This window comes from Telopea speciosissima, chromosome 7 (assembly GCF_018873765.1).
Source record: "Telopea speciosissima isolate NSW1024214 ecotype Mountain lineage chromosome 7, Tspe_v1, whole genome shotgun sequence".
Taxonomy (NCBI): domain Eukaryota; kingdom Viridiplantae; phylum Streptophyta; class Magnoliopsida; order Proteales; family Proteaceae; genus Telopea; species Telopea speciosissima.
Window position 1 is genome coordinate 67,482,634 of NC_057922.1, and position 27,905 is coordinate 67,510,538.

The 27,905-nt window shown below is 42.2% G+C and overlaps 1 protein-coding gene and 1 long non-coding RNA gene across 3 annotated transcripts in view; one reads left to right on the forward strand and one right to left on the reverse strand.

The window, feature by feature from the left end:
• The window catches only part of LOC122669182 (vacuolar cation/proton exchanger 2-like), a 73,374-nt gene extending 52,666 nt beyond the window's left edge, over positions 1–20,708 (forward strand). The window contains exon 12 of one of the 2 annotated variants that reach the window (XM_043865874.1): positions 20,664–20,708. In XM_043865874.1, the coding sequence (XP_043721809.1) occupies positions 20,664–20,677 (14 nt within the window). In that variant the 3' untranslated portion in view covers positions 20,678–20,708. The remainder of the gene's footprint in view (positions 1–20,663) is intronic. The other variant, XM_043865875.1, reaches the window with a different exon arrangement.
• Positions 10,936–27,877, reverse strand: LOC122669183. Its single transcript, XR_006333977.1, has 3 exons — positions 27,576–27,877; positions 26,972–26,976; positions 10,936–10,972 (listed from the first exon to the last, which is right to left on the reverse strand). It is a non-coding gene; the product is annotated as an uncharacterized LOC122669183 (long non-coding RNA).
• Between the last annotated feature and the right edge of the window lie 28 nt (positions 27,878–27,905).

Sequence of the window (27,905 nt, forward strand, 5' to 3'; positions counted from 1 at the left end):
AGGAAGAAGTCGATTGGAGAGAAGGAGTAGGGTTTTTTCCTCTTTTTCTAACCTAGATCAGACTAGCTCTGATGCCATGTTGACTTGAACCAAGAATGGGAGAATGGCTTGAATAATCTATAAGATCAGTCAAGCTCTATTTATAGTAGTAAAAGAGATAGCAAGGGAAAAACACTATTCACGACACTGTTCACATGAACAGTGTCACATCCCTAATTACATTTCTACCCTTGCTCATAAATACATAAATAAAGAATAAATAAAACACCCAAAAGACCTGAATACCCCCACGGTATTTTGGATTACATATTCCAACAAAGTGTAATTTCGAACTATCATAAAAAAAGATGGCATTCCAAATCATGTCAAGAGAGCGGGAGTTGGAAGTCAATCTTCGAAGATTGCACTCCATCCAAATGTGAGAAATAGTAGCACCGAACACAAGCTTGCCGACCACATCGCAGATAGTACCAAGGTTCAAGAACTCAGTTTCGGTACAGGTTTTGCCCAGCCAAAAAACCGAGTTGGGCCAAGATCTCGGTGAGATCTCGGTGAGTTGGTGTATTTTTTTTTGAACTCGAAGGCTGGTTTTGGTGGATTTTAGACCTAGTTTGGGCTTAAAACTTGGTACTCAGCCTGTTTTAGGCCATTTAAACACAATTGCACTATCAGATTTTGCGAAAGCAAAGTCCAAATAGGAGTTCGCTTAGGACCCTAGGTTGGTAGGCGACAATGTACTAATAGGTTCGATTTTACAGATAATTTAGTAATTAAAAGCAATCAAATCATACAATTAATATAAAACAACTTAAATAAACATTACAAATTCAAAAGTGTACAATACATCAATCTTAACATATTACATGTATCTCTATCATAAACCACCGTAAAAAATCCTCAAAAATCCAATCAAATGCATACTTCTCTGTCGGGTTCACCGAGACAGTCGAGTTCTTGAGAGATCTCAACTGTCTTGGTCAAGATATGTACATTATAAAGGTAAGTTTAGTCCAAACGTCGGTCGAACCGAAATCTCGACCGATTTGGGGTAATATTTCATTTCGCCTTAAGTCTCGTCTCGCTTTTTTCAAAAAGAGAGATATCTCGCCCAGTTCTGGAACTATGGATAGTACTACCCGAGGCTGTCATATCCATCCAGAGCCACTCCCTATTGAAGGGGAGGGGTCTCCTTCGACGGGGCCAGAAGGAGAATAAAGCTTTTTTCCAAACTAACAGAGCAAAAAGGCAAGAGAAAAATAGATGGTCAATGTCCTCAGAGCCATTCCAAGAAAGGGTGCATGAAGGGGAAACAGATAGGTGGCGGTGGAGGAGGAAGTCTTGGGTGGGAAGGCTATGAGTGAAGACTCTCCAGACAATGAAACTGTGGTGGGGGATATGACCTTTAAACCAAACCAAGTTGTGCCAAGGGGCAAGAGGGCCACGGTGTCTAACAAAGTTCCAAGCTGATCTAGAGCTGAAAAGGCCATTTTGGGATGGAAGCCAAAGGATTAGGTCAGAGGAGGGGTTGGGCGGGGAGCGGGGAAGGGAGGCCTAGACCGGGGAAAGGCTCGGGAGGGGGGGGGGGGGAGGGAGGTGTACCAAGAGCTATGGGAGATAATTGAATAGACCTTAGTGGATTTAGGTATACCTGAAGAGTATACAGAACGGGCACCAACAACAGGAAGGATAACTCCTAGGGGATGCTAGTGGTTGAGCCAAAGAGCGGATTTGACACAATTCTACCAGCCTGATTGCATTTATTTATGACTTTATGAGGGTGTATGCACTGGTCAGAGTAAGTTGCCAGCTTATTAATGCACTAATTGTTCATAAACTCTAATCCAATCAGTGTTGGAAGGATGAAAATGCATGAATGGTCTCTTCAATTAGTAGTGAAATGTGTGAAAAGAGTTCGAAATGAAGCAAAATCAACAAATTTTTTTTCACTTTACTTCCAACCAAACACCCCATTGAAAAAGATTACTTTTACCCTTTTTCATTTCACTTCACCGATGAAAACTTTATTTCACTTCACTTCTTACCCAATGCAGTCTAATTGAATTGACTCTTGGAATGGTGCATCCATGATTCAGCCGTTTGGTAGTTTAACTAATCATAGGTATGGACTTTTAGACATAATAATTTCAGTTATGCCAAAGGAGCATAAACCAAAGAGGTTTGGATGGTAGGATCAGTATGGTCTGGGCGCAAGGGTGAAAAGAGGACCCTTAGGGGGTAGGGCAAATATTTTAAAGAAACACATATTATATGGAACAATTTCCTACGGGGAGGATGTATGTTATAAAATCTCACCCCTCGGTGTTGGAGGGCCGGTTAGAGAAGAAGAGAAATCTGAGATTGATTCTCAATGATTCAGGGGGGGAAGAAGGAAGCTCTCAATCACACTCACTCAAAGCAAGGATTTAGGTCTCGGTTTCACCCCTAGTTTCGCCAGGCCAAGAAACCAAGTTCTGCCGCTGAGATCTCGGCGAGTTTGTGTATTTTTTCCCATCTTGACTCAGTGGTGGGTTTCGGTGGCCATATGGCCAAGATAGGTCCTAAAACTTGACATCCACCATATTTTAGGCCTTCTAAACACAATGGAAACATTAGTTTTTACAAACTCAAACCGAAAATGGTACTTTGACTTTGGACCGTAGGTTGGTAGTCTACGGCATAGGTGAGCTCTACCCTAGGCTATTCCACACAGTATTTAAAACACATAATTAAAGTAGAGGTGTAAAACAACTTAATTTAGCATTAGGAATTAAGAAAACATTAAACCATAAACCATTTATGCATTAGGCATCTTATACATAATCATACATGGTGATGGTTTGACGGTTTGTCAATAATTGTTAGAACTTGTAAAGAGACATAGATTAAACAAATACAAGTGTAAGTGTGTAACAAGTCCTACCATTTGAGAGTAGTTAGTATTGAAACAAGTGTTGGTCCGGATCATCAAAACGACCATGTTGTTGTTGTTGTCGAATCAAGCATTGCTCTTCTTTTTACCTAAAACTGTTCTTGAGATGCAATGCAACTAATTCCCTCTCTTGATGTTGAAGCTTCAATCTTGAATCTCCAAGCTTTAATCTTCAGTTGAGGTGAGATTTACCAAAAAAACAGCACCAAAATCCTCACCTCCAAGTGTTTATCCTTCACAACAGAGCGAGATGGGTGAGATTTCGAGTTGAGGTCGAAATCTTGCACAACTCGAAATCTTGCAGAGAGGGTGCCTTTTATAGCTTGGTTTGGTCTCGACTCGAACCGAGATCAAGATACACCATGAAATCTCGGTGAGATACCAAGATCACGATCGAGATCTTGCATAAATCTTGTCTCGCCTACCGTCTCGTCTCGAGACTTCACGAAACTGAGATATTTTTGAGATCTCGGCAAGATCTCGTCGAGATCTTGTACTATGACTAAGAGTAAAACACCCCATTCTTGTCTATTCCGTTATCTTCAAAGTTGAGTACATGAGATATATGAAGGAAAATAACAAGACTCTTACTAGACACTAGGATTGAAATTGACTTGTAAACCAACTGTAAAACTAATTAGTGTTCAAAACAAATTAAGTAACCTGTTACCTACCCAAGCAAATAAAAGACATAAAATAACTAGACTACTTCCAACCCTTGTTGGACCAAAAACCTGGGTTGAGCCAGTTCCTTTGGGTTTCCATAGTTGGTCATATTTGTCCAACCAACTAAGTGCTACTACATCAATTCGCCTCCTCTGAAAAGAACACGACTCGGTCGAGTTGAGACAAGGACCAAGGAGGCCATTTGAGTCAACAAGCTGTCGGAGAAATGATCCCGCTACATTTTTGAACTTAATGTCAGGGAGATCTTTGGCAGGAAGTGATGCATTGCCTTAGCTTGGCTGGTCCGACATGACCCATTTTGGAGGCCCAAACCAAAGATTGGTCCTAAACCAGTTTTCTGGTCTGGCAAAGGCTGGTAGTTTATTTTGGATGCTACATTTATTTTAGTTTATTTTTATTTGAAATGGGTAGATTACGCAAGAGCTTCTTAGGTAGTTTCCTTTCCTTAGCTATGGTTTATTTTGGTAGTTTCCTCTTTGGGTTGTTTCTATTTTAGTTAGGTTTCTATTCCTATGAAGACTATTTTCTATTTATTCATTGTAGTTGTAGTAATACTCAGACATGAAGATTTGAAGTTTAGAAGAATTGAATATTGAAGGTTGAAGCTTGTGTGTGCGTCTCTTCTCTTCTCTCTTCCCCCCTGCAATTCTGATTTCCTCCCTAGTTCTCCTTTCTCCTAACCGGCCCTCCATTTTGGTATTAGAGCTGGGCACCACGTCACAGGTTCGAGTCACAGAAAGGGTTACCTGGGGTAGAGTGAAAGCCATCAAGAAAGGGCTACCTGCTGCCAGGCAAAAAACCCTGGAGCAGAGTGGAGCCGTTTGGAAAGGGCTACCTACCGCTGGTGTGAAAGTTGCCTAGAGTGAGAGCTGCCAAGGACGACGGCTATGGAAGCTTGGTGGTCTGTTATGTGCCTAACGGGGCCCACTCTAGTGTATAGGCGCTAGATTGGGCCAGCCTAGTATGGGATAGGTTAAAGGGCTTGATTTAACACGTTCCATCAGCTCTGGAGCAACATTTGGAATCAGAGCCGAAGGATCCATCTCCTTTCCCCATCAACCTCTGTTGTAATATGGGTCCAAGGGTAAATCTGTCCGTGGGGGTATTCTTGTATGTGGGTTTTAGTCCCACATTGCTTAGTTATATTTTTGTCATATGATTTCAATATTATAAATAAAGGCTGGGCTATGATCACATCGATCAAGCCAGTATTCACGGAATTCCACATGGTATCAGAGCCAAAAATATTCCGGGGATATGGGAAGTAAAATTTTTTCTCTCTTCTTTTTCTTTTTCGTCATTCTGCCCTAAAACCGCCCACCACCAGCCCCTCCACCCCTTCCGCCAGACACAAACTACCCTTCTACCTCTTCCGCCACCTACCGCCAGCCCCTCTACCACTTCTGCTAGCCACCATCAGCTACCGCCAGCCACCCCCTTCCGCCAGCCACAAACCACCCTTCCACCTCTTCCGCCATCTACCGCCAGCCCCTCTACCACTTTGCTAGCCACCATCAGCTACCGCCAGCCACCGCCAACCCTCAACCGCCTCTGCCAGCTACCGTCGACCACCACCGGCCCTCTCCCTTCCTCCTGCCACCTCTGCAATTCCCTCCGTCCTTTTTCCATCACCTCTACACACCTCGGGGGGGGGGGGGGGCTTCCACCTTGTTCGAATTTTTTCATCCCTTGGTGGTGAGTTGCCTCCCACCAAGGGTTCGTTTTTTCCCCTATACATGTTCTGATTTTTTTTTTTTTTGGGATTTGTCTCTGCCAATTTTTCTCCAGCCACCATGCCTGACGAGTCCGAGATCATTACTGCTTCGACTGGTTCTGATGATTCCAACCAGCGGGACTTTGTTCCCTTTCCGGTAAATCCCATAAAGTTGATTGGCAGCAATTATCTTCTGTGGTCTCGTTCCTGTTTATTTGCTATTGGTTCCCGTGGGCTCTCTGGTTATATCGCGGGTACTAAGGTCAGGCCTACAGAGGCTGGATCGGCTCAGGATCGATGGATGAATTTCTATTTTTTGGTGATGTCCTATTTGGTTAATTCCATTGACCAGACCATTGCTGGTCGTTATCTGCTCCTTGATACCGCTGCAAAAATTTGGAAGACAAGTCATGACACATACTCTCAGGTTGGGAATGCAGCCCAATGCTATGAACTCCGTCAGAAGCTCCATACTACCAAGCAGCTGGAGTTGTCTCTGTCCCAATATTACAATACCATGTGCACACTATGGCAGGAATTGGATTTTTTGGGCACATTTAAGGCTACCACGGATGTTGACGCTATAGCCTTAGGAAGTGGGAGGATGGTTTACGGCTGTTTTATTTTTTGGCCGGCCTAAACATTAAATTTGATAATATCAGGTCCAATATTTTGAATTGGGATCCTATTCCCTTTTTGGAGCAGGCCTACACCATACTTTCGGCTGAGGACACGAGACGCACTGCCATGGTTCATCCTGTCACTCAGGAACGATCAGCCCTTGTTTCTAGTTCTCAATCTTCCCGTGGAAATTCCTCTCGTCCTCTTCCTACTGATCGGCTAACTTATGATCGCCCGCCTATTAAATGCGATCATTTTGGGAAGGACTGACACACCAAGGACCGATGTTGGAAGCTTCATGGTCGTCCTGCGGATACTCATGGGCGTGGAAATGGGGGTTCCAATCGGCCCAATTCCTCTCGTGTTAATCAGGCTGCTACTGAAGATCCATCTGAACAGTCTCCTTCCTCTGTGATGGCTAAGTTGCAAACTCTGCGGGATATGATGAATCGCTTGGACACATCTTCTTCGGCATCTGTATCTCCTTCCATGGCGGCTTCGGCTTTGTCTCTACCTGCTCCTTCCAATGCACCTTCTTCCACAGGTATTTCTTTTGGTGGGAATTGCACCTCGGTCATGCTTGACTCTTGGGTTATTGACTCAGGGGCAACCAACCATATGATAGGTTCTTCCTCTGTTTTTACCACATATAATCCTCTTTCAGGCCAGTCAAAGGTTCGGGTTGCTGATGGGTCTCGTTCTTCTATTTCTGGGAAGGGATTCGTTCAGTGCACCTCCTCTCACTCTATCCTCTGTTTTACATGTTCCTAAGTTTACTACTAACTTGCTGTCCATTAGTAGTCTAACTAAGGATTTAAACTACAAAGTAATATTTTTTCCAACTCATTGTCTATTTCAGGATTTGGAAACGGACAGTACGATTGTATGTGGTAAGGTGGTTGGTGGTCTGTACGTGCTTGAAAGTTCCCGGACAGCATTGACATCACAGCCGACATCTTCTACTTTTGATTCTGCATGGCTTGAGTTGAATAATTGGCATCGTCGTTTGGGCCATCCCTTGATTGGGGTTTTATCTGCTTTATTTCCTAGTCTGGTGAAACAATGTAATAAACACAATTTTTCTTGTGATGCTTGCACTTTGGCAAAACAAACTCGGAGTATTTTTCCTATTTCAGATAACAAAAGTTTGAGTCCTTTTGGTTTGATTCATTCTGATGTTTGGGGCCCTACCTGTTGTGTTTCTACCTCTGGGTTTCGATGGTTTGTCACATTTATCAATTGTTTTAGCCGGACGACTTGGGTATATTTGATGCATAGCAAGAGTGATGTGTTCAATTGTTTTTTATGTTATTCCACAAAATGGTCCAGACGCAGTTTGATGCCGAGGTGAAGATTCTTCGCTCAGATAATGGCAAGGAATATATGGATGGTACCTTCCGTTCCTATTTGGACAACCATGGGATCATACACCAGACTTCTTGTGTTGTCATTCCCGCTCAAAATGGAGTGGCTGGACGCAAGAACAGACATCTACTGGAGGTAGCTCGTTCCCTTATGTTCACCATGTCTGTCCCTCCTCGTTTCTAGGGTGATGCCGTGCTTACAGCTACTTACCTCATCAATCGACTTCCATCTCATGTCTTGGGTGGCCGCTGTCCCTTGGATATGTTGGTTGGCAAATCCACCTTTGTGGTGCCCCCAAGAGTGTTTGGCTGTGTTTGTTTGCATGAAATCACCACGTCCATGGTAAGCTTGATCCCAGAGGATTACGGTGCATTTTTCTTAATTACTCATTGACTCAGAAGGGCTATAAATGCTACCATCCTCCTACCAGCAAGGTGTTGGTCACCATGGATGTTGTCTTTCGGGAGTCGGAGGCTTACTTTCCACCGCCGGTACCTCTGCAGGGGGAGACTCAAAGTAATGAAGAGGTCCCGCTGATTGCTCCTTGAGATGTTGAGATACCAACCATTGAAGATGTTTCTATTAAACTAGAGGATGGAGTTACAAGTCAAGAACAAGAAGTGGGACAGATTGAGCAACAGGTGCAGGGGGAGAGACTTGTAAATACACTCGGGGAACTGATTTTCCTACAGATGGTCCTCGGTACAAAGAGAAAGAAACCACCACTGCTGTACCACCTACGCAATCGACATCTGTTCCTACTCCAAATCTTGCTCCTAGTCATACTTCGGGTAAGCCCCCTCTTGAACAAAAAAGAAGTTGCACTCAGCATCCTATCTCAAACTTTGTGTCCTACAACTGTCTAACTCCTGCGTTTCATGCTTTCATATCCTCTTTGTCCTCTGTCTCTATACCTAACACTTGGCTGGAAGCAATAGCCGAACCAAAATGGAAGGAGGCAATGAATGAAGAAATGCTTGCCCTTGCGAAAAATCAAACCTGGGATTTGGTAAGTTCTCCACATGGGAACAGGCCTGTTGGTTGTAAATGGGTCTTTGTTGTGAAGCACAAGGCTGATGGTTCTATGGAGAGATACAAGGCGAGATTGGTCGCCAAAGGGTTCACTCAAACCCAAGGAATCGATTATCAAGAGACTTTTACTCCTGTAGCAAAGATGAATACTGTACGGGTCATCATTTCTTGTGCTGTAAATCAAGGATGGGAACTCTAACAACTCGATGTGAAGAATGCCTTCCTGCATGGAGACTTGGAAGAAGATGTCTACATGGAGGTACCCCCGGGTTTTACCTCTTCAAAGACTCAAGGGAAAGTGTGCAAGTTAAAGAAGGCCTTGTATGGTCTGAAGCAGTCCCCAAGGGCTTGGTTTGGCCGATTCCACAAGGCTATGATCGCATATGGGTATAAGCAGAGTAATGCAGACCACACATTGTTTGTTAAGAGAGTGGGACAGCAAGTTACCCTTTTGATTGTCTATGTTGATGACATAATAATTACAGGCAGTGATGCACATGAGATTCAAAAGTTGAAAGCTTATTTGGGCACGGAGTTTGAAGTCAAAGATTTGGGCAAATTGAGGTACTTCCTAGGGATTGAGGTTTGCCTATTCAGCTAAGGGCATATCTCTCTTTCAAAGGAAATATACCTTGGATTTATTGAAAGAAACAGGGATGCTTGGGTGTAAACCAGCAGATACCCCTCTGGAGCCCAACACACATTTGAAGAGTAAGGAAGGTGAGCCAGTGGACAAAGGCAGCTATCAGAGGTTAGTGGGTCAATTGATTTACCTCTCATATACCCGGCCAGACATCACATTTGCTGTAAGCCTTGTCAGCCAATACATTCATGATCCTTACTCTTCTCACTTGGAAGCAACATACAGAATTCTCCGTTACCTCAAGTCAGCTCCGGGGAAAGGAGTATTGTTCTCTCCACACAGCCATCTCCGAATAGAAGCGTATACTGATGCAGATTGGGCTGGCAGTCCTGATGATAGGAAGTCCACATCTGGATATTGCACATTTGTTGGAGGTAACCTAACTACTTGGAGAAGCAAAAAACAAGCTGTTGTGGCTCGATCTAGTGCTGAAGCTGAATTCCGAGATATGGCACAAGGTATTTGTGAGCTTCTTTGGCTCAAAGGGCTTCTTCAAGATTTGGGAATGAGTGCTTATCTTCCTATGCGACTCTACTGTGACAGCAAGTCAGCAATCTGCATTGCTCACAACCCTGTCCAACATCATCGGACCAAACATGTTGAGATTGACCGGCACTTCATCAAAGAGAAGCTGGAACAAGGAATTATTTGTATTCCATTTATTCAGTCTAGTGAACAGTTGGCTGATATCCTTACCAAAGGAATCAGTACAAAATTGGTTTTTCCTTTCGTTAGCAAGTTGGGCATGTTTGATATGTATGCTCCAACTTGAGGGGGAGTGTTATAATATGGGTCCAAGGGTAAATTTGTTCGTGGGGGTATTCTTGTATGTGGGTTTTAGTCCCACATTGCGTAGTTATATTTTTGTCATATGATTTCAATATTATAAATAAAGGCTGGGCTATGATCACATCGATCAAGCCAGTATTCACGGAATTCCACAACCTCTTTCATTCCCTTCTCTATTAATCTCTATCATCCCATTCTTCTTCCCTACTCTCTCTTTCCCAGTAAAAAAAAAAAAAAAAACCAACATAAACACTTTCCATCCCCAACCCCTCCCGACTCACAGTAACCGCTTCCCAGGTCTTCCCCAACCCCCCCTTCGTTTCCCCCTTTGTGACCGAAAAAAGGGAGTCGTCTTTATGGAAATAGAGGTTGAATAAAAAAAAAGACTCACTCGTCCAGTGACCCATCCCACCCCTGCGATTCCCACCGACAAACCCCCAATCCCGTCTCTTTCAATTCCCTTACCAAAACCCCCAACCCACCACCTTTTTTTTTGGTTCTGCTAGAACCGAAAAAAAAGAAGAAGAAAGATGAGAGCGAGAACTAGAGAACAATAAAAAAAAGGAGACAAAAGAAGAGAAGCGGAGAACAAAAAAAAAAAAAAAAAAAAAAAAAAAAAAGGGAAAGAAGAATTCTTACCTGGTTCGAAGTTCCCACCGTCTCCTTCGAAGTCGCAACTCCACCACCGCGAGCTCTCCACTGATGAAGCCTTTAGCGACCCCTTTGAAGCTCCCGCAGCCTCCTCTGTCACAAGTCGCGACCCGTAGCTATAGTTGTCACGGCGTCACGGCGATCCAAGTCGGTGGAGGGGTGTCACGTCGATATATCGACATGTCGCCCGCCATGGCGAGCATGTCGACCATGTTTTATTTTTAATGGTTTAATAAATGTATACTCGAGCCATGTTTTATTTTTTCTCTATTGTTTCTCAAGTTTTAAGGATGGCAATCTTGTAATTAAGCAGAATCTAAGAAAGGGCATAAAAGAGTTTTGATTTAATGACTAAGGGTAAACTTGGAGGGATGTTTAAAGTATGGACAAAGGGGAATAAAAGAAGAGAAGGGTACTTTAGGAAAAAGGCAAAAATAAGGGTTTGTAATAACCCACGATCGGATTTATGGTTATCTTCAACCTTACGACTTCAGCCTGGGACGGAAAAAGGCAACGTACGAAGGAGATAACTCCTTCAACTCTTCTCGGTTCAATCTAAACCTTCAGGCAAAGCATCGCCACATCATGTTCTATCAATTCCAGCAAGAACTCATCACAGAAATCAACTAAGCAAGGAGTATTTAATTCCTGGAATCAGATCTGGCGACTTCTTAGTTGCAAAACAGAGACAGAGAGACAGGAAGAAGAAATCGAAGAGGGAAAGAGAGACTGGAAGAAGAAATCGAAGAGGGAAAGAAGAAATAAAGAAGAAATCGAAGAGGGAAAGAAGAAATCGAAGAGGGAAAGAGAGGTAGGAAGAAGAAATCAAAGAGGGACGCCATGGCATAGGTCGCCATGCAGGCTTCTCCAGCGCCAGGATGCCATGGCGGTGCCATCGCGACGCCATGACAACTATGCCCGTAGCACCTTCAAAATCATGAGTTCCCCTCCATCCTCGCAGTCCACATCTTCGGTATTTTTGCATTCTTCCTTTGGTTCGGGTAACATTCCAAATCCCAACGGCAAACCTCACCCCCCAATACTTCTTTTGGCCCTTTTTTTTACCTATTTTCTTTCCTAAATTACCTCTCCCTTTTGCTTTATTCCCTTCTATCCCGTATTCTAATTTGTTTCATAAACTTCCATTTATTTACTGTTTTGCCATTCACCCTTTGTCTTTTAAGTGTTTTCTTACTTTCCCTTAACAATGGTAGCGAATAGTGAGGTCCTTCAATAGCTCAACTCCTATAAGGCTGAAACCAATGCCAAATTAGACACTCTCACTACTACTGTTAATTCCATTCAGACATTGATGGAATCCATACAAGCTTTGATTGACTGACTGGTGGCTTCTGAGAAAGGAAAGAGTCCCATGCTATCTGGGGATTCTTCCAACTCCACACCATCACCACATTACATACCACCACCACCACCATATGGGGCTGGACGATATGAAGGAGTGGACAAAGCAGCAAGGTTGGGAGTCATTGATTTTTATGGGGACCACAACCCAGAGCAATATCTCAACTGGGTTCATAGTTTGGAAATTTTCTTCAGATGGTACAACTTGACAGAGGCCAGGAAATTGATATTTGCAGAGTTTAAATTGAATGTCACGACTCGGGTCTGGTAGATCAAACATCAACAACAAAATCGGACTCGAGATCTTGGGTAAGTTACTACATGGGCTAAGATGCGAAATGTAATGGACCGAAGATTCCAACTGACTAATTGCAAGCAACGTGTACACCTCAAATTTATGCAGTTGAGGAGTACGTGGCCAAGTTCTATTACTTAGCTACTCGATTTGAGTTTGAGTGGGACGAGGAAGTCTTAGTGGTGCAGTTCCGCAGTGGCTTGCATCCACAGATCAGTGCCGCACTTGCTGCTAGTAGACTACCTACTATGGAGGAAGCAGTTCAGGTGGCATATCAGGTTGAGGAAAGTTTGAGGAAACCTTAAAATCGAAGAAATTTTACTGACACCTATTTTAGAGGTGATAGCTTTCGCCCACAACAATCTTCTTTTCAGGTGAATTCAGTTTCGATTAGCAAACCACAGGCTAGTGGTTTCTCTATGACATCTACACAACTGGTTTGTCCTTATTCCCCACCTCGGCGAGGTTCAGACTTCAGACAGACCTTATTCTCCACCTCGACGTGGATATGACAGAATTTCGGTGATGCCGAAAGCAGCTATTCAGTGCGTCACGTGTAAGGTTATGGACATATGACTGTTTAGTGCCCTAACCGGTTGGTAGCCCACATTGACAAGGATAATTTCATACCATTTGAACCGAAGGAGCAATGGACAACAGAGACAGTCAATTTGGTAACTGAGCATGAGCGTGATTCTAGTGAGGTTGATGATGATAGCGATGGTGAGCGATAGTATTGCTATGTTATTTGCCCACTCTTGGCTGCGTAGAAAGTTCCCAATGAGGAAGATAAAGATTTGCATCACAACAGTATTTTTCAGACCAGGGCGTGATGCAATGGCAACCTGTGTGATATGGTGATCGACTCTGGCAGTTGTATCAATGTTGTCGCTGAAGATGTGTTTGCAAGTTGGGTTTGCTCACATATTCCATTGGTGGACTGATTGATCAGGTGCAGTGTGATGTCCTCCCATTGAAAGTCTGCCACATTCTTTTGGGAACCCGACGACAAAGTAGGTGAGCAAGCACTTATCAATAATCTTGAGATTAGTGTTGTTCACTCATGCAACCTTAAGGATTTGGATGTAGCTCTTTCTGCAATCCCAACTTATGTACAATGTCATCAATGATGACATTCGTACAACTACCACTATCGATCACCATGTTACATAATTGGTCATTGCACTTCACATGGGTCTGGAAGATATTGCTGTGGCACCAATCTTTATCCTCAGTGACCTAGTAAATGGGAAAAAAATAGCAAAGAACATAACAAGGGTGTCCCTCGATATCACTGTTATTGTCATTGACTTCATCTGGCTCACGTTATGCCCAAATCAGTCTCAAAATTGAGGTGCTCTTCTAGAGCACAAAGTATAAAAGTATCCTTATCAATATAGGCCACCAAACAGTTGGGACTCTGAGCACTATTATGTCTGTATCCTTTTCACGTAAACCACTGAATGGCAGTCTTTGGCATCACAAGAGGTCTTTCAGAACCATGCTGAGGTGGCGAATATGGTTGGTTAAGTCGTAAAGATCCATGGATGAACCACTAACCTGTGGTTTATTGAAATGATAATCCTGGGGTGAAGACTGTTGCTGACTAGAATTGCACCTCTAGGGAAAGTATTTGTGAAAGTCCTTTGGGTGTATAGCCGCTTCAGACTTTCTTCTACCTGATATGATATGCCACATGTACAACATCCTCCATTGTAGGCAGTCAGCTTGATGGTAGTGCAACACTGATTTGAGGATGCAATGGGAATTGTGCCACCAATACCTCTTCATCCCACTTTAAGTTAGAGTGGCGAAATAGTAAAACCTAGCAACATTCTTCACAACTGTTATGCTTTACTATCTCAACTGGAAAACCTGAGGTGCATGCGCTGCTTGTAGTCAGTAGGCTAGAATCTTCGGTTCATGGCTTTACTCATGTAAACCCAAGTGGTGACTAACTCAATGCCTGGGTCCGATTTTGTTGTTGGTGCTTGATCCACCAGACTTGAGATGTGCCCTTCAGTTTAACCTCTACAAATAAGATCTTTCTGGCATCAATCAACCCGTACCATCTGAGAAAGATCTCTAAACTATGAGCCTAGTCAAGGTATTGCTTTGAGTTATCTCCATAAAAATTGAAGACGTCCAACTTCGCTCCTCTCTCAGCTTTAGAATCATCATATCGACCAATACCATATGTTGGTTGTGGTGGTACTGGTGGTGATGTGGTGCTATTGGTGGCGGTGTACCATGAGGTGGATCCTATGGGATGGAGTTGGAAGAATCCTCAGATTGCATGAGACTCTTTCCTTTATCAATAGCCACCAACCGGTCAATAAAAGTTTGCATGGATGTCATCATAGTATAGAGGGAACTGACAACTGTGGTGAGGGTATTAACACGTTTAGTAAGGGTGTCAATATTTTAATTCATTTCACCTTTATAGGAGTTGAGCTGTTGGAGAATTTTTTTTTATGGTGAATAAAAAATATATTACCAAAGATCAGGAGGGGCGAGGAAAAAAAGGGGGGGGATATACAAAAGGGGAGAGGGGGGGAGGGGAAAGTGACAAGCCCCTAACCCACTAAGGAGGGGAAGGGGACTTCATGAGAGCACTATCTAAGCCCCAGGAATCAACAATATGCCTATTCCTTGGGGTGTCCAAAAACCTCTTGTGAGGAAGAAACTGGAGTTTCGAGGAGACATCCGAAGAGATGGCTTTCCAAATCAGATCAAAAGACCTCGATTTGGAGGTCCATCTCCTGAAGTTCCTCTCCATCCAGATGTGATAGAGGGCAGCACCAAACACAAGTTTACCAATAGTGTCACAGATATAGCTTCTGGAGAACGTCATGACCAGCTAGAGCCACTCTCTGGCAAAGGGGAGGGGGGTTCTGCTGCGAGGCCAGATGGACGATAGGGCTTTTTTCCAAATGGTAGAGGTGAAGGGGCAATCAAAGAAAAGGTGGTCAATGTCTTTGGTACCACTCCAACAAAAAATGCGAGAGGTAGGGACATGAATTCTCCGGTGCAGGAGAAAAGCTTGGGTCGGGAGGCAAAGGTTAAGAGCTTTCCAGGCTGGGAAGTTGTGGCGAGGGATGTGGCCTTTGAACCAGACAAGCTGATGCCAAATAACGGTAGGGGCGGAGGCCTGACAAAGTTCCAGGAAGATCTAAAGCTAAAAAGGCCGTTTGGGGAGGGGAGCCAGATGACCTTGTCTGCATGGGGGGAGGGGGGGAGGGAATGCCAGAACTGGGAGAGAGTGGGAGGGGGGGGGGACCAAGAACCGAGGGAGATAATGGAAGAGAGGGAGGCAGACTTGGGGATGCCAGAAGAGTAGATGGATCGAGCCCCAAATGAATTATAAAGGATCCCCAAGGGGTTCCAGGGGTCAAGCCAAAGGGAGATGGACGAGCCATCAGCAATAGAGTAGGAGGTAGCGCTGAGAGCAAGGGGGCGGAGGAAAAGGATCTTGTGCCAGACCCAAGAACAGTCCGAAGGGGTGGAGATAGTCCAGATGGAGTCGGATTTGAGAAGATGGGAGTAAACCCATTGAACCCAAATGGAGTCCTATCTGGAAGAGATCTTCCAAATGAGCTTCAGAATACCTGCATTATTGGAGTCACGGATACGGCGGATGCCGAGCCCGCCTTCAGATTTAGGCAAGCAGATGGATTTCCAGCTGATTGGGTGGAGGAATCTGGGAGTTTCCTTCCCTTTCTAGAGGAAGGCACAGAAGAGGGTTTCCATGGCCTTGATGGTGGCTTTAGGGAGACCGAAGATGCCAGACCAGTAGATGTAAGAAGATTGGAAGACCGATCTAATGCCAGACCGAAGAGCTGTTGGAGAATTTTAATATTGGCCACCATGATTATGATAATAGAATTCCCAAATTGGTGATGATCCCAGGGTTCGCAAACCCTATTTGGAATCACTGTGGGCCCACTATAGTAAGAGAACACTTAAGATAAAGCTTAGTGGCAAAACGTAAATAAACTGAGATTCTTAATAGTGGCAGAATAGTAATTATGAAAATTTTAACTAAAGTTACTTAACACACAAGCGTGTCACGTATGGGGAAGGGCAAACTTGGAAACTAAATAAGAAGGGGCAAACCAAGAGGAGAATAAAGGGGAAGGGGAAAATCTGGAAAAAAATAAGACTTAAAGTACCGGGCTATCAGCACAGAGAATATGGGAGCATGGACTTATTGTTGGGAGGATGGAGACATGTTGGGTGGTTTACTTCCTCTGGCGATGTTAGTGCAGTGGTGGGAATCCAGGAACTCAGCAGAAAAAGGCGGAAGGTGCTGTGAGCTTGACGAAGAGAGTGGTGATGCAATCCGGGGATGAAAAGTAGGTACGTCACCTCTGAAACTCTTCTCTCTCTTCTGTTTCTTTTCCTTGCAGATGGAGCCTTAAGTGGGAGGGGAGGCTTGTCCAAGATCATGGGGAAAAAAAGGGGGCAGTGGGTTTTTGCAGTGGGAGGCATTGATCAAAATCATGGGAAGAAAAAAGGGCAGTGGGGTTGGGATAAAAAAGGTGCTAACAGAGAAAAGGGTGGTCTCTTTGGAAATCGAAGGGGTGGGATGGGGGTAATAGCGCAAAGGTTAGGGTTACAGGGGGAAGGGAAAAAGGTTTACAGAGGAATCGGATGGATGCGAGAAGAGAGAGTTTGAGGTCCCTTTTTTTTCACTTGAAAAGAAGGATATTTCACTGCTAGGAGGGGAAAAAGAAGATGGGGTTGTTGTCAGAGTTGAGAGGGGTTTGGGGAGACGAAGGGTTGTGGTGATGTTGCTGCTGGGGATGTGGTCGGGTTGCTGCTGATGTTGTTTAATCAAAACAGTAGCAAAAAAAGGAGTATGAAGGAAAGGAGGGAGGAAGAACTGAGAAAGGAAAGTAGAGAGAGGGAGATGGGGAACTTTGGGCTCTGATACCAAATTGGTGGAGGGCCAGTTAGAGAAGAAGATAAATCTGAGATTGAGTCTCAAGAGTTTCAGGGGGGAAAGGAGGAAGCTCACAATCATACACAACTCACAGCAGAAAACCAAATTCTTCTTTATTCCATTGTGTCTTCAAAGTTAGGTGCATGTAGATATTTTAAGGAAAATAACTAGACTAATTAGAGATCAAAACAAAGTAACTAACCTGTTATCTACCCAAGCAAATAAAAGACAAACTTCCAATCCAAAAACCCGGGTTGACCCGGTTCCATCTGGTTTAGGTTTCCATAGTTGGCATATTTATCCAACCAATCAAGTGCTACTGTATCAATAGGGTCGCGTAATGTCCTTACCTATACTCTCCTAGTCAGAATAAAACCTTGTTAAGAAATCCCATTACCTGGCAGATAAACAGATACAACTTGTATTTAATGAAGTTGCTAATTTACTTTTCTTAACAAACAGTATAAGTATTTACCCATATGTACAAAATAATTCATTATTCAGTCATAAAACATTAAAAACTAAGAACAACCAAAAAAAATGCCAAAGATATACCCTTGATCCTATGTATTGTGTGTTTCCTATAGGCTCTGTTTGTTTTAGTGTAAAATTTTATTTAGAAAATTTGACCCATAAAAAAATTTTCCAATGCTTGGTTTTTTTATGGAAACAAACATTGGGAAACTTTTCAACATGTAAAGTTTTACATTTACAAAGTAACATTTACCGCAAAAAATTTTCCAGGTAAAATTTTACGCCAAAACAAACGGAGCCATATGGGAAAAGGTTCTGAGTCGCTGGGGCAGGGTATGGTAGCACCTCTATGTCTATCTCTCTTCCTCACATGAAATGACCTTGCTGTCATCCTATGTATGATAACATTTGTCGCACCTCATTGGTGCGTTCCCCTATGCCGCTTGCTCAGAGAAGCATCTCCATTAATATGTGTTGTTCAATAATATATATATATATATATAGTGTAAAAACGATGTATAGTACATTATTATGTAAGTGATTACCCTTCAATTGAGGGTTGGGTATACAGCTTACATAGACATCATTGGGACTTCAATAATGGGCTGGTCGACTATGTTAACAAAAGGAACAAAGAAGAAGAAGAGGTCCAGCCTCACTGTCCGGCGGTTTCCCCCGTCTATTCCTCTTGGTGGTCTCCCATGTTCCACACTCCTACCCTTGACCTTGCCACTTGGTGACAAATCCTTCTCATAGGGGTGGCACTTACGCTCTCAATATTTTTATATTTGAGAGTGTGTTGTAAAGAAAGCCACAATATGGATTGAGAGCGTGCTTAGAGTAAACTGAAATTTTGATTTATTCTGATAATTCTAAATTTAAAATATCTTATGGGATCAAACACTGAGGGTGTTTCCATTGCTTACCATCCTTCTGTTTTAATAAAGCTTAGAGTCCATGTATTTGAGCATCCTTAAATACAGACACACTAAAAAGCCGCTCTTGACTTTAGATTTTATATTTTATTTTGATGTTCTTGTGCTTTCGTTTCTACACCCATTCTTGCTCACTTTGTGTTTTGGGACTCTTTTCTATCCCACGATCTTTTTTCTCTATTTTTTTTGGCATAATTCAAATCTTCTTTTTGGTATCATTTTTTCATTTTGTTCTTGGCATATTTAAAAAAAAATAAAAATTACTGAAAACAATTTTGTTCAAAAATAAAAACAGTTTGGTAACTACTAAACACAATAGATTGTAGAATGAAAAATAAGTTTGGTAACTACCTGTATAAATAATTTCTATAACAGTTTTGAACAAATGGGCCCAAGTCATGGAAATTCAACATTGAAATTAAGCCTTTTTTAGAGAAATTGGCCCAAAGCATATATATTTTAGTAGTGGGTGAAGAAATTCTCCCATCACCCATTTTCTTTCCTAAATTAACTCTAAACCGTAAGGGATGGGGATTCTTCTCCTGAAATACAACATCAATCTGTGCTCTAGGTATCAACTGGGAGGAGTTGCAATTTGTTACATGGATGGTATCAATCATAAAAACAGTGGGATTTATGTTTTTAAGGATTAACAGTAGGGTGGTGATGGTGGGTGGGCTGCCGGATAGGGTGGGGGTGAAGGGAATGGGGTAGTGTGAGATGGGGTTAATGATGTGAAAATAAGATTGGTAGTGGATGGTGCTGTAATAGGAATGGATAATGATGGGTTTGATTTTGTTTTGAAAAGAGAAGAGAGGGTACTGGATGTCCTCGGTGGATTTCTGGCTGTGATGACGCAATATGGGATGGAGTGTTTCGGTGATAACTCAATGTTGGATGTGTGGCAGAAGGGATAGAAGGGAGGAAGGTTTTCGCAAGCGGTGTAGCAGCAGCACTCACTGGTTGTAGCAGCATCGTGGCAAACTCAAGAACAATTACTCCGTGGAGTTGATCGCAGGTTGCACAGTAGATCGGTGAGGCTCGTTGCAGGAAGGAGGAGGGGGCTTTCCTTTCTAAAAATAAAAGCAACATTAAACTTGAGCGAAAAAAGGAAGGAAAAACATTTTTGGCTATAATCCATAATAGACTCTTAAGTTGATCGCAGGTTGCACAGTAGATCGGTGAGGCTCGTTGCAGGAAGAAGAAGGTGGAGGGGGCTTGCCTTTCTTAAAATAAAAGCAACATTAAACTTGAGCGAAAAAATATGAAGGAAAAATATTTGTGGCCATAATCCATAATAGACTCTTGAGTCTATTATGATTTTGGGGTGTTTTCATTTATATTAAATAAAAACAAGTTTAAAAAATGATACCAAACAAGTGAAAAAATGAAAAATTGTTAGAAAATGAAAATGAAAAATGATACCAAAAAAACCCTTAAGGTTGAAGAAATCTCATGAAAAAAATCCCTTGCCTGTCATGTTGTGCAATGGCCTAAGGATGGTTGTTTACCGATCAGATTTCATAGATTAAAGTATGCTTTCTTGGTCTTCTCATTTGTTTCCCAAACTATGTTCAGTCACATTTTTTTTTTAGATATATTTTTTATTTTGCAGGTTGTAACAATGTGGCACCTCTTATTTAACAACTATAAGAAAAAGAAATTTTAAAAGCATAAATAAAATCCATACCGAAAAAACACATAAGTAAATTAATCAACTAAAGACGGGCCTATAGAAGTTTTTGGTCACTTTTTTAAGTTTTTCGTTTCTTCTTTTTGCCTTCTGTCAATGTTTGAGCAACTTAATGTTTTTGCTCATATTAAATTTGTAGAATTGTTCTGGGCCCTTCCCCATCCCCCCTCCCCCGAAAAAAGAAATATCCCTGGCTCCACTCCTGTTTGAGCATTTCTGCATGTACCTCAGAAACTGAATGGTTTGAACCATATGGTAGCTAATTCCTCCTAAAGCTCTCGGTGGAATTTGAAACTGTAGTGCATTGAAGTGGCTAGCTAATACTTGGGGGATCTCAACCACCTTGATGACCCAGCTTACGTCCATATACATTTTATAACTCCTTGTAAAATAAGCCTAGCTGTTTCGTGGCGTGGAATCATGCACTTCAACATGCTATTGCGTAGTTTCCTATACATTTGCATACTGAACCATATCTTGGATCAACGTAAACATATGCTTGATAACCAATAATATTTGTGTACTGAACAGTTGACAATTAAGAGATGGATGGTCAGCCTAGCATGAAGCACCCTAAAGTTCTCTCTCCATACAGGGAAGCCAGTCTGAGTGTTTATGAGCGGCTGATTCTCATCTAAAATAGGCTTGCTGTCCAACTCTTGGTCCCTGTGATCATGTAAGGATTGATGCCAGTGCCTCTCCGCCTTACAGGTGCTGGAAATTTGTGTTTTTGGAGTAATCCCCTTATCAGCTCATCTATTTGAGCACTCTGGTTGGCAACAAACATGGGTTTAAACAGAGTTGAATGACAAAACAGGATCCATGTAGATGACCCCATTTGGTTGGCAAAAGGTTTGGTTGAGTTGACTTGTGTACTTGGACTATATGAAGTAAGGAGACAATATTAGTGCAGGTTGGCTCATGGACGCCAAAGTGCTGGATCCAGAGCAAGTATAATATACCCAGACCTTAATTGTATCCTGCATGTAAACCCTTGGGGGGCGGGGGATGTTGAATTTCATAAGTACGGAAGAAAACAACAACAACAAACTCAGCCTTATCCCAACTTAATGGGGTCGGCTACATGGATCCAAACAAAACTAGGTAAGGAAAATTGAGTTCTAACCAAAAAAAGGGAAAGAAAAGATTGGAAAAGAGAGATGGGGTAAGAGAAGAGAAAAGAAAAGTTGAAAACAAGGTTCCGAGATCTCGCCGAGTTTCTCGGTTTTGGGCAAAACCGAGTCGAGTTGCTAGTCGGTTCTACTTCGTGGTGATATCTCAAAGGTGAAATTCAAGATATTTTTAGTACAAAAAAAACAATATCTCGCCGAGATCTCGCCGAGATCTCGAGATCTCGGCGATATCTCGGTTGGGCCCAAAGGTGCTATTTACTTGTATTCAGCCCAATTTTCACCCAAAAACCCATTTCCAACATAAGAGAAAGCAGGAACAAAAGTTCTTAGGCTTTAAACCAAGGGGAAAAACACCTCTCCTTCAAATTTCTTCTTCGTTCTTTCGATTGTTGGATGGAATGCACTGTTTGGAGTTAGATTGAAGTGCCAAAGTGAAGATTCAAGTGCCAATTTAGAGCATCATCACCTATTAGTAAGATTTCAAAGGTGTTTTCTATTTCTTCCCCAAATCTACTTTTTCCAAAATTTTTTTTTGTAATCCTTGTTAGATTCATGTGGTTTTAATATATGTTGAACATCTTTGCCCGATCTATCACTTCATGGAGTCGGATTTTTTTTTCAGTTAATAAATTATTTATTATAATTTCTGGAAAAATAAATGATTTATTTGAAAAAAGAAAATGAAAAAAATAGGATGAATAATGATGGTTTGAAAATGATTTGATATATGTTAAACTACTTGGGATGCTCTACAGGCGCATGGATTAATTTTTTATTTTCACCCATTAAAAAAATTATTTTATTTTTCAGATTTAATAAATATTTTATAAAAATTAAAAATATATATATAATATTAAGGAAAAATACTTATTGCTTATGGAAAATTATGTACAACATATGTACATAATATTCAACTTCAAATGGTGTCAAATTCATCATTACATTATATTTTTCTTATACTTTAAGGTGTAAATAGTTTTAAAAAAAATTCAAAATATTATTTTTAATTAACAAATAAATACTAGGATTAGGGGATAAATAAGAGATAGTTATTTCATAGTTCTAGTAGCTTGACATTACGTTTAAGAGTTATGAATAGCATACTTTAAGTCTTGAATACCTTACTTTAAGTGATCCATGGTTATTAATACATGCTTTTTTATGTAACAGTGTAAAACATAAGACATTTTGTATACAATGTCTGATATAGCATGGCAACATGGAGTTCCCATGTCCGCAGACAAAAAGAAGTCCAAATGCAATTATTGTGGGAAGTTGTTATCTGGAGGAGCCACCAAATTAAAGCAACACTTGTCTGGTACAGGCAAGGATGTTTCATCATGCCCAAATGTTCCTATCCAAGTGAAAGTGGCAATGACACAACATTTGAAAGGAGGAAGATTAAAAAAATCTGAGAGGAAAAGAATGCAACAACAGTTTAATGAGGCAATACTAGAGAGGGCTGGTGCAGAGGTCCGTGGCGGAGATGATACTGACATTGGGCCTCCACCTGGTGAGTTTCAATCAAAGGCTGAATGGAGAATTTACCAGCAGACTTTGGCTGAGAGTAGACAGTTTTCATTTTGATAATATAAGAGCATATAAGCAAGCAAGAGGAGCTGGTGGATCTGGCTCAGCTGCACCAGTGCAAGAAGATGAGAGGAGGAGAAGCACTGGGACAAGAAATATACCACGACCCCAAACCCGACCACGAGTACAAGGTCCAGAACCCATTTTTTAGCAGGATCCCACCACTTTTAGGCAACAAGATGCCTACCAGCCAACCATCCCACAAGTATTTGGTGGTAAACAAGAGAAAGCACGAAAAGCCTTCAGCAAGTTCATGCTTTACCATGGCATTCCAGCCAATGTAGCACAAGGAACATACTATAATACATTCCTTGATGCTGCAGGGAGGGCTGGTGCAGGATGGAAGGGACCTTCACCATTTGAATTATACAATGTATATTTGCCTCAGGAGGTAGAGGAGCTAAAAGAATACATTGATGGTTTGAAGCCAATGTGGGAGACATATGGGGTTACTCTTATGGCTGAAGGTTGGACTGGACCTACTAGGCTGTCCATCATAAATTTCATGGTGAGTTGCAATGGAAAGACTATATTCTTGATGTCTATCGATGCATCAAAGCATATAAAGGATGCATCATACTTGTATAAGGAGTTGAAGCAAATTGTGGAGGAGGTAGGACCAAGGAACGTTATCCAAATTGTGACGGATAACGGTTCCAACTATAAAAAGGCTGGAGAGAAGTTGATGAATAAGAAGAGTAAGAGGATCCGGCTCTTTTGGACCCCATGTGCAGCCCATTCTATTGATTTAATGCTGAAGGACATGGGGTGTGGTAAATAGGGCAAGACAAGTGACAACTTTTGTGTACATGCATTCTTATGCTTTAGCCTTGATGAGGGAGAAATGCAATGGAGATTTAGTGAGGCCTGGTGTCACTCGATTTGCCACCAATTACATTGCATTGAAGAGCTTTTAGAGGAAGGCGATAGGTTTAAGGTGTATGTTTGCAAGTCATGAATGGTTTGGTTGGCAAGGCTCAAAGTCAGAAGAAGCAAAGGTAGCACAACAGACCATTGCAAATGATGGATTTTGGAAGGCCTTGGGGAAAGTGGTTGGCATATTAGAGCCGGTGGTGGCGATCGAGGATGGTTGATACAGAGAAGAAGCCTACTTTGGGCCACATTTATGCGCCATCCAAAAAATGAAGGAAATGGTTAGAGCTGCTATACCTCGAAGTGCAAAGTCCTACACTAACATCATTGATGAGCGGTGGGAGAAGCACTTGAGTCATCCATTGCATAAGGCTGGTGAGTTCAACATACTTTATACTTTAAATGTTATAACTTTTTTACATTCACATATTCAAAACCCTAAAGGCATTAAAGCGATTAAGTCACTAACAAATCATATTTGTGGTGTTTACTTTACCAAAGATACTATTTGAATCCAAAGTATCACTACTCCCATGATCTTGGGCTAGACATAGAATTGTTAGAGGCGCTCAAGCGTTACTCGGAAGTTGGAGCCCCATCCAAAGACACAAGTCGCTTGCATGATGATGAGGTGAGAGTATGGGACTTTGGCACTTTGGTAGTTAGTTTATGAATGTAATTACTAAATAGGAAATACTAATGCCTCAAATTGAAAATAGATCAAATACTTCGAGAGAGGCCTCAAGCAAGTTTGGTCGACTAGTCTGCAGTGGAGGGTAGACAAAAGTCGACCCTGGTAGGTGGCATGATATTACATTTATGAATTATAATTCTATCTCTTTAGATGTACATATTCTTACTATTCTATATTTGTAATGCAACGGTGGGTGCTTTATGGTACAAGTTCACCCAACCCGAGGAAGGTAGCGGTGAGAGTGCTCTCACAAACTTGTTCATCCTCCGGATGTGAGCGCAATGGAGTACATTCTCATTGATACATTCAAAGAGGCGGAATAGGTTGGGTAGCGAACGACTGGAGCGGCTTGTGTATGTGCACTACAATATGAGATTAAGGATGAGGCACATACGTGAAGGAATTGAGGCCAATGATAAAGAACCCATTGAACTGTCCAACATTTTTCAAGAGGACTCTGATGACGATGAGGATCCCCTATTCCAGTGGGTGAGGGATCGTGGTACACTGATATGGATCAACGGGGGTAGGCCCGACCCCACCATTGTCTAGAATCGCAGAGCGATGTTGATGAATATATGTCGACGCAAGAGGGGCGTGCATGCGAGTCACCGAAACCTTTTGAGCTGCTATAGGAAGTCCGCGATGATGATGATGGTGGTGGTGATGGCGGTGACACCGGTGATGGTGATGGTGATCGTGGTGATCTTGGTGAAGCCGCTGCGCTAGTGGCATGCGGAGTGGCGGTTATTATGATGATCGTCATGAGGGGATGCGCGAGCAGTACGAGCAAGAAGTTGGAACGCAGGAGGACCCTGTGCGTTTCACCGGTGAGTCTCAGTTTACGCATGCCACTCAAGATCAAGACCATGGTGGCCACCCTAAAACATACAACAGAAAGAAGGGTCGCAAACACTCACATCAGTCATATGCTCAGGAGGAGGACAACAGCAGTATGAACACCATGCTTACAAGTTTCGGAAGCATGAGTATAGATACTACTAGTGAGCATCAGTCATGGCAATCATCTCAGCATCATCATGGCTATAACTATGGCGCCAGAGCACCGATTCCCGATTATAGCGCCTATGGTCAGATGGGCAATGGCACAGAACCGGTGAGTATGCTACCAAAGCTCTAGGTCAGGTGTTGGGTATACATTCCTAGTCCCAAACCAGTCATACATGCCTCAAACTCAATATGACAGTAGCAGTGGATCTTACACCTCATACCAACAACCTCCCATGTACCCTAAGATAGGGAGATTGGTATATGTTGATCGAAGACTTATATGGAAGGTGTCACACTATTTGCAACACTATAGCAATTCCATGACATGGGAATTCTATGTGGATCGATATAGGGATGAATTTCTTGTTCAATCTCATTTTATGTAACAAATTAAGTGAACATTGATGTAATGTACATTTTATTTGAATGTTTTGATTGATGTGTGCTAATTAGAATGTTTTGATTGCTAATTTGCTATATTTTACTAAATTATATATAGATTATGTTGTTTTAGTACGACTCGTCGCCTACCAACCTATGGTCCAAAGTGAAACTCATATTTGGACTTGTTTTTCGCAAACGGGCATGCCATTGTGTTTAAATGGCCCGAAATAGGCTGGATACCAAGTTTCAGACCCAAAATATGTGTACAACCCACCGAGTTGGGGGTCCGAGTCCAAAAAAAAAAAAAATGCATCAACTCGCCGAGATCTCGGCGAGCTCTCGGCTCGACTCGGTTTCTGGCCTGGCCGAGATGCCACCGAGACCCGAGTTTTTGAACCTTGGTTGAAAATAACAAATGAAAGATGAAAGATAGTTAGTGGAAAGAGGCACAACCCAACACGTCAGGAGAATCTCAGCTAAATGGGGTCTGCTACATGGATCCTTGCCCTCCAATAGGCTCTATCCGAGGTCAAACTTAGTACAAAACCTAGACTATGCATGTCCTTCCTCATCACTTCTCCTATGGTCATTTTAGGCCTGCCCCTAGCTCTTTTAGCTCCTTCAATCGGAATCATATCACTCCTCCTTACTGTGGCGTCCCTAGGCCTCCGTTGAATATGACCATACTACCTTAAACGACTCTCTCGGAGCTTGTCATTATTCGAGGCGACTCCCAAGTCCGCTCTAATACATTCATTTCGTTCTTTATCCCTCCTTATTTTTCCACACATCATTCTCAACATCCTCACCTCTGCTACGCATAGCTTATTAGTATGAGTGTATGACACTTCTTAATTACCCAACATTCTACACCATACATCATAGCCAGACAAACAACAATTCTATAGAACTTTCCTGTAAACTTTAGAGGAATACATTGGTCACACAGCACTCCGAACGCACCTCTCCGCTACACATAACTTATCTATATGACGCTTCTTAACTGCCCAACACTCCACCCCATACATCATAGCCGGTCTTATGACTGTCCTATAAATTTCCGTTTTAAGTTTTAAAGGAATCCGTCCATCACATAATACTCCAGACGCACCTCTCCACTTCAGTCATCCTACATTAACCCTCTAAGGGACATCATCTTCTATATCACCTTCCTTACGGATGATTGATCTTAGATACCTAAAAATGCCACATCGTAGAATCTCCATCTCATCAAGTTTCACCCCTTCATTATCTATCCTAGAGTAGCTAAAGTTACATATTATATACTCCGTCTTCGTTCTACTTATCTTAAAATCTTTTGATAAGGAAAAAATATGGGGATTTAAAAAAGAAAAAAAAAACCTAATATTTCCAAATTTAAAATAAACTTTTTAAACCAATTTCTAGTATTATCTTAGTATGGTACACGCACGCACACCAAAAAAAAAAAAAGGACGGAAGATTCTTTCTTCTTTCCTCTTTTAACTTGCAAAACTCATGTGTGTGTCCCGAAGGAGGAAAACCAAACCAAACCGACATGTTAAAGCATCAAAATATTAGGCGTTATGTCCGTGGATCTGGAAAGCGGTCTTGCATCTTTCATGTTTTTTTCGTAGAGTAATTCTGCAATTAGGTCTAAACCCAAAAAAAAAAAAATTTGCAGTGAAGTGGAGTTAAATTTGGAGTAAAAAAGCAGAAGGATTATTATGAAGGAATTATGAAACCAACACGAGACTGTACGATAGACTTCTTTACCTGGGGGGAAGAGGCTCGGCGAAGTTGAGGCCAAGAACAAGTCCACAGAGACGGTAGCCAAAACGCAACCATCTCGCCGTAGAGAATGCTCAATACCCAAACGCAGCACAGAAGCGCCGTCAATTTCCACATCCTACTGCCCACTATCTGATCCTTTGTTTCTTTGCGGACGGTCACTCGCTCAGTCTTCTGTCTCAAATCTGAACTCTGCTGGATCTTCAAATTCCGGAGGATCAGCAGGGACAACCGCGGCAGCAGGCAGCCAGGCACCCTCTTCCCCAGGTTTACTCACTCACCAGTACACACTTCCCCCTCATGTTCAGAGAGACT